This window comes from Physeter macrocephalus, chromosome 19, assembly GCF_002837175.3.
Source record: "Physeter macrocephalus isolate SW-GA chromosome 19, ASM283717v5, whole genome shotgun sequence".
Classification (NCBI taxonomy): domain Eukaryota; kingdom Metazoa; phylum Chordata; class Mammalia; order Artiodactyla; family Physeteridae; genus Physeter; species Physeter macrocephalus.
The window spans coordinates 37,884,831-37,891,740 of NC_041232.1; the positions used below are offsets into that span (position 1 = coordinate 37,884,831).

Here is a 6,910-nt window from a genome sequence, read left to right on the forward strand (position 1 = left end):
GGGCCGGCGCCCCGCGCCGGGGGAGGCCCCAGCGGGGGGGGGCCCGCATACCCCAAAAAAAAAAAAAAAAAAAAAAAAAAAAAAAGGGACTCCTAAATAGTATCTCTAGGGTTGAGCTAGGGTTTGATCATCATAGAGTGTAAGAGCACATCCAGGAGAAACAGTGGGCTGTGGTGACCTAAATGGGAAGGAAATCCAAAAAAGAGGGAATATATGTATATGTATAGCTGATTCACTTTGCTGTACAGTAGAAACTAACACAACATTGTAAAGCAACTCTACTCCGACAAAAATTTTTTTAAAAAGATATTTCCTCTTCTTTAACAAAATCATGACAACTCGATTGCATGGGCTTTGCTCCCTTTTTCCTCTCGTATTAATAAGAACACTTTCCTGGCAGTCCTTTGCTGCTGTGTTCTAACTTACGATGATTGGTGTTCACAGGAGAAAGGAAGAATCAGACAAAAATTATTTTGAAGGTACAGGCTATGCTCGAGTTCCAACTCAACCAAATGCTCCCTTCCCAACCTTTGGACAGACAATTCAGACCACCGTGGATAGAGGTTTGCTGTTCTTTGCAGAAAACCAGGTAATCTATAACAAGCATCCAAATACTACCAAATATGTCCATTCATTTGAGCAATTTGGGGGTAACTGGGTTATTACAAACAACCAACGGATCTGAAAAACAATGTGCAAATGTTAGCTGCATTCTTTCCCTTGGCCCAATTCTACTTTCTTTGCCTGTGTTTTAGTAAGGCAAGTAATCCGGAATTTGAGAAGATGCCACCAAAATGTGGGAGAATTTGCCCCTTTCCCATTCTTTTGTGTTGTCAGTTTTATTCTTTGAATACTACTATCTGCCTAGTAATCTACTTATTTTCTACCTAAAAAACGTTAAGACCTCCTGGGGTCTCTGAAAGCTAGACTGTTTGACCTCCTGCTGTTTGATTCTTGGTCAGACTGTTTCCAGGCTGTATGGGATTTTGTCTCTGTCTGACCCTTGACTTGCCAGGTCTAGGAAGCTTCTCTGTTTTCAAGCAGGTGAGGTTCCTAGAGGCCATACTTAAGTCTCCTAGTTTAGAAAAGGCCAAAAGTGACCGTCTATGAGTGATCGTCAGCGCCATCTGCTGGTAGACGGTGCTGGACTTAACCTCTCCTGAGAGTAGAGTGCTTCTGTAGCTGCTGCGTAGGTAGTATTTGTGGAGAAATGTGGATCTGCCCGTGGGATCTCCAGTCTGAGAATGTAGGATTGATATGGAGCTTGGGATTTTACCAGACCCTTCTGTCTGCAGGGTAGGGACACAGACCTGGTCCAACTCTCCTCTCTGGGGTTGGTCTGGACCCCTCCGGAGATTCCAAGGCTGAACCAGTTCTGATGGTTTGGGGAGGTCCTGACCTGCCTGAAGAATGCAGAGAGCTGAGCAGTCACACAGCATCTTCAGAGCAAGGCAGTTGTTTTCCAGAACAAGGTCTTCTTTGTATTACATTTTGAAGTTCTGGGAGACTAAGAACCAGAAATACTGCTTATAGTAGAAGAAAACTTATGAAATGCCATTAGTAACAAGATAAGAGAAAATTATCTCCAGTGCTGCTGTTAAGTAGGATGAGTTGATGCTATTCTATTATTTATGAGTGTGATGAACCCTCACTGGCTTCTAAGAGCAAGGTTTAGGGTCCAGATAAGGACTGATTTTCCTTTTAGGTAAGGACTCTGGAAGTAGACTTCAAAGAGAGTTTCATTAGGAAACTGTGTAAGAGCCAACTTTCAAGTCCTATACCAGACATTTCTCAGCTTACCCTTCCACTAAGGAAATGGTTGGCTCAAGTATGCGCCTTACACCATGATGGGGATGCAATTATGACCCCTAGTAGGTTTGTGGCTGGCTCAGCAAGGTGATTAGTGACGAGAGAGAGAGAGAAAGAAGAAGAGAACAGGGTGAAGGGCAGAGAGACAGGCTTGGGAGTCATGTAGAACATAAGTTCTGTTAGAGATATTCTGAATTTGAGATATCTGTGAGGCATGTAAGCAATAGCAATTAGGCAATCAGATGTACAGACCTGGCCCTGAAAAGACAGGTCTAGGCTGGAGAAAAATATCTGGGCTCATGGGCACACCTGAATTGGAACCACAGAAGTGACTGTGATTTCCAAGGCAAAAAGAGTAATGGGAGGGAAGAGGCCCTATTTGGGGTCCCCAAGCAACACTTAAGTGAAAGCTAGAGGAGACATAGGAATATGTCAGAAAACACATGGTGGAAAATGTCTGGGCTTTGAGGAAGACCATACCTCTCTCCAACAGGTAGCAGTCATATTTTCCAATGATATTAATGATCTGTAGCTTTTCAGTTTCCATTTTTGCATGCTGGTTATAGATTGTTATAAAACAAAATCATGACAATAGCTAGCATTTATTGGTTCCTTCCTGTGTGCCAACCACTGTATATGATGTTTAACATGATTTGCAAGATTTAACCGTCATACCCGTCCTCGGAGTGGGATATTACAGCACTATTGTTCCTTTGGACTAAGGAGGCAGCTGAAGCTGAGAGCAGTCTGGAATTTGAGAGCATCCCTGGTTCCAGCGTTCTAGCTCTTCCCGAGTCTTGTGGTAATCTACATTGTTTCCATGCTCTAGGATCGCTTCATATCTCTAAATATAGAAGATGGCAGTCTCATGGTGCGATACAAACTGAATTCAGAGCAACCAAAAGAAAAAGGAATTAGAAGCATCATAAACGACGGGAGAGATCATTTGGTATATCCTTCGAGTCTGTTTACTTGAATTGTTAAATGTTCTTAGTCCTTTAAGTCAGTGCTCAGAACCCTTTTCTATTACCAGATGAACTTATAGTTATTAACTGAGAGACACGTCCTTTTTTTAAAAAAATTATTTTATTTTTGGCTGTGTTGGGTCTTCATTGCTGTATGAGGGCTTTCTCTAGTTGCGGTGAGTGGGGGCTACTCTTCATTGCGGTGCACAGGCTTCATTGTGGTGGCTTCTTTTGTTGCAGAGCATGGGCTCTAGGCGTGCGGGCTTCAGTAGTTGTGGCACGCAGGCTCAGTAGTTGTGGCGCACGGGCTTAGTAGCTCCGCGGCATATGGGATCTTCCCGGACCAGGGCTCAAACCTGTGTCCCCTGCATTGGCAGGCGGATTCTAACCACTGTACCACCAGGGAAGCCCCCAAGACACGTCCTTTTAAAATCTGATCATTTGGGGCATGAAATATGTAACATCTGTGTGGCTCAGATAAAACATGATTAATTTCAAATGCAAACATTTTGGGAATTCCCTGGTGGTCCAGTGGTTAGGACTCTGCACTTTCACTGCCAAGGGCACAGTTTTGATCCCTGGTCAAAGAACTAAGATCCCGCAAGCCGCGTGGCACAGCCAAAAATAACAAAATTAAAAAAAAAAAAGCAAACATTTCTATTTAAGTGTTTTAATAGTATAATTTTATGCAAATGAGCTACTGCTCAGAGCCCATGTATATATACCATGTATATAAATGAACCTGAAGGAAGGCAAACACATAAGAGCTCTGAACCACTGTGAATAGGATTCTTTTATTTCTCATTGCTTGCTGATTCATCTCTCCTTTATTTCAGATTCTGATCAAAATTGGTAAAGCCCAAAAACTTATGCGGGTAAACGTGGATTCTCAAAGCATTAAAATTGAAGGTGATATACTTGATTTCAGCACATATTATCTGGGAGGAATTCCAATTTCAATTAGGGAAAGGTAAGATGTTCTTTTTCTTTTAAAGAAGCAGATCACCTCTCTTAAGAGTTATGATTACTACTGATTAGTCTACCTTTTTTTTTTTTAACGTAGATTTTATTTATTTATTTTTGGCTGCGTTGGGTCTTCGTTGCTGCGTGTGGGTTTTCTCTAGTTGCGGCGAGCAGGGGCTACTCTTTCTTGCGGTGTGCAGGCTTCTCATTGCGGTGGCTTCTCTTGCTGCAGAGCACGGGCTGTAGGTGCGCGGGCTTCAGTAGTTGCGGTGCGTGGGCTCAGTAGTTGTGGCTTGCGGGCTCAGTAGTTGTGGCTCACGGGCTTAGTTACTCTGTGGCATGTGGGATCTTCCCTGGCTTGAACCCAAGTCCCCTGCACTGGCAGGTGGATTATTAACCATGGCGCCACTAGGGAAGTGGTGGGGTCTACCTTTTTTTAATTCTAGCAAAAAGCAAACACAAAGAATTAACTTTTCAGTATTAACAGTGTTAGCCAACAGAGTAAAACAGGCTGTGGATACTGGATAAAGGGACTGGCCATTTGAAAGAGGCGGGGTGGGGGCGGGAGGGGAAATTGTGTGCCACCCCCCCATTGTCATTCCTGGGAGGAGAGAATCCACGAGGAGTAGGCTTGGTGTTGACAATGCTGCCAGTAAGAACAGGGGCTGTGGCCTGGGGCCCTTGAAGACGCAGAGGAGAGAGCAGGTAGCCCCTGGCCTGACAGGCGGCCCTGGACACTGAAAGCTGGGGCCACTCCTTCAGGAAGTACCTCCTAGGATGGAAGGCACATCTGTATCACCCGCCCCCTTATGTTTATTGAGCATGGACTAGGGGCCTAACTGTTTCTCGGATGACTGAATACATGAATGAATTAAATTAATTTGAATGGAAGTAAAGCTTAATCTGAATGAGAAAAACGAACACCACTTTGAGGATACACTTAAAAATAACTTTTACATTTTATTAATATGTTTGCATCCTACAAAAAAGGCTTTTAGATAGCTGACAATGATGTGTGTGGTACAGCCTCATGACTAAGCTAAGAGCACTCCCAAAACGTTTGGTGATGATGACTTTTATACAAGCTCTGAGGCGAGTTAACTCTCTTGCTGTTATTAGTCAGTTGGAAGGGGCACTAGGTGTGATGTATGAGGTCTTGTGCAAAGGCGGTCTTTCTTCTCAATTCCTTATACGTTTGAGCAGCTGTCCAGCCTCAGGACGGAGGCGCTAATCTTTGTGTTACAGTTGTTAGGGGTTGCCCCCCAAGACAGAAATGTGGGTGAGAGAGTTCAGCACTTTGATAGAGTTTGGGAGTGAGTATCTTTACTCCCTAGATTCCTTGAAGTGGAAGGGACCGTGCAGATCATGGTATGCAACCTCTGCACTTTAATGAAGAAATTGAGAGCCAAAGAGGTGACATTAATATTTAATATTATCAGTGTTAAATAGCAATTCAACCATGAATAGCTAGTTATGAATGGCCAATAATCTTGGTTTTATTCAATTAAGTGTAATAAATAGAGTAACCTCAGGTAGCACCATGGCACACATCTGAGGCTATCATTTATTTGTTCATTACACAAGCACTCACTGGGTGTCTAGTGACATCAGGCAGTGTGGTCTGTGTGGGGATGACAACGACGAACAGGGCAGAGCCTCAAGTATAGCGGAAGGGAGACAGTAGAATGAGGCCAGTGCCGTCAGAGGGGAAGCTCAGGGTGATAGAGGGCCCGGGGAGGGAATCCACCCAGTTGGGGTATCGGGAAAGTGGTCTCTGGCTAGACCTGAAAGACACTGACATATGAAAGTCAACATATGTGAAGAGATAAGAACCAGAGAAAGTATGAACTCTCAAGAGGACACCATGAAGCAGGCCAGGGATGCCACACATGGCTGGTGTGGGAAGCAGGGGCCAGACCACAGAGGATCTTGAAAGTCACAGTAAGGAACCACTGGGGGCTTCAGCAGAGAAAGGACATGATCAGATTTGGGTTTTCAGTAGCTTGTTCTGGTGCAGGGAGGAGATTGGATTAAGAGGGAAAAGGCAGAGGCAGGTAGAAAGGTTGGAAGATGAGTGTAACAGAGGTGAGAGAGGCGGGTGGCCTGACCACAGAAATGACAGTGCAGATGGGGAAAAGGAAGTGGAGTCCCAATATACTTAGGGCAGTGGATGGGCAGTGCTAAATGGTTGCTTGGGTTCGGGGAGCACTCAAGAGGGACACCTGGGCTTTGATCTAGCACTTGGGCAGACGGCCAGCAGAGAAACAGAGCAGTGAGTTCAGTCTCAGACAGGCTGAGTCCCAGGAGCCCAGGAGACAGCAGGTGGAGATGCCCAGAAGGGGGTGGACAGAAGGCCTGGACCTTTGCAGAGAAGACCAGGCTGGAGAAAGGATGAACGAAGCTTGGGAACAGGTGGCCATTGAGGTTAGGCGGGCAGGTGGGCTCCCAGAGCCGCGAGGGATTCTCAGCGGCGATACGAGAGCCACTGGTTGGTGGTTTGCCTCTGTGTGGTGTCAGCAGAAGGTCCACAGACAGCAATGTGGGTGCCAACCAAGCAAGGTTTACTAGCGAAAAGTAGTGGGTGAGGATCCAAAGAAATGGTTCTAGTTTCGGCTCAGCCACCAAATAGCGGGGTGACCTTGGGTTAAGTCAACACTCAACCTTTCTTTGACTTTTTATCTCTGTCCATTAAAGAAATACACATGGATATTGTTATACATATATGTACAGATAGACATATAGAATCTTCCTAGTCATTTGTTTTAAGGTCTTCCAAACAGGGATTGTTTCCTTTTTCTGGGCAAGTTTATACTTCGATTTTTGATTCAAACCACGATGACATGGAACATACAGGAGATAGAGGCCAATTGAAAGATTTCACTGAGCTTTTACTCTCTCATAAGTAACATGCTAAACAATATTCAGCTGTTTCTGGCCCTGCTTCATCCCTCTGGTGCTGTCCTTGATGGTTCAGAGTTCTGAGAAGCCCCTCTGACGTGGGTCACAGAGGATTTCTCCTGAGAACCCAGCAATTCTTTCAAAGGAAGGAGACGCCCTGACCCCTGGCATTAGTGGAAGACAGTCAGTGGTTGAACCTAATGTGGAGAGAAGCAAGCCTCGTGTAATCTCTAAATACAGTAGCTTTAAGGGCTTCCCTGGTGGCGCCGTGGTTG

The 6,910-nt window shown here is 44.9% G+C and overlaps 1 protein-coding gene across 2 annotated transcripts in view; it reads left to right on the forward strand.

Annotated features, from left to right (window-relative positions):
• Positions 1-6,910, forward strand: part of LAMA3 (laminin subunit alpha 3) — a 239,651-nt gene that overhangs the window by 206,441 nt on the left and 26,300 nt on the right. For both annotated transcript variants that reach the window (XM_024120969.3, XM_007127211.4), the window contains 3 exons: positions 445-589; positions 2,639-2,758; positions 3,611-3,744. In XM_024120969.3, coding sequence (XP_023976737.1) covers positions 445-589; positions 2,639-2,758; positions 3,611-3,744 — 399 coding nt within the window. The remainder of the gene's footprint in view (positions 1-444; positions 590-2,638; positions 2,759-3,610; positions 3,745-6,910) is intronic.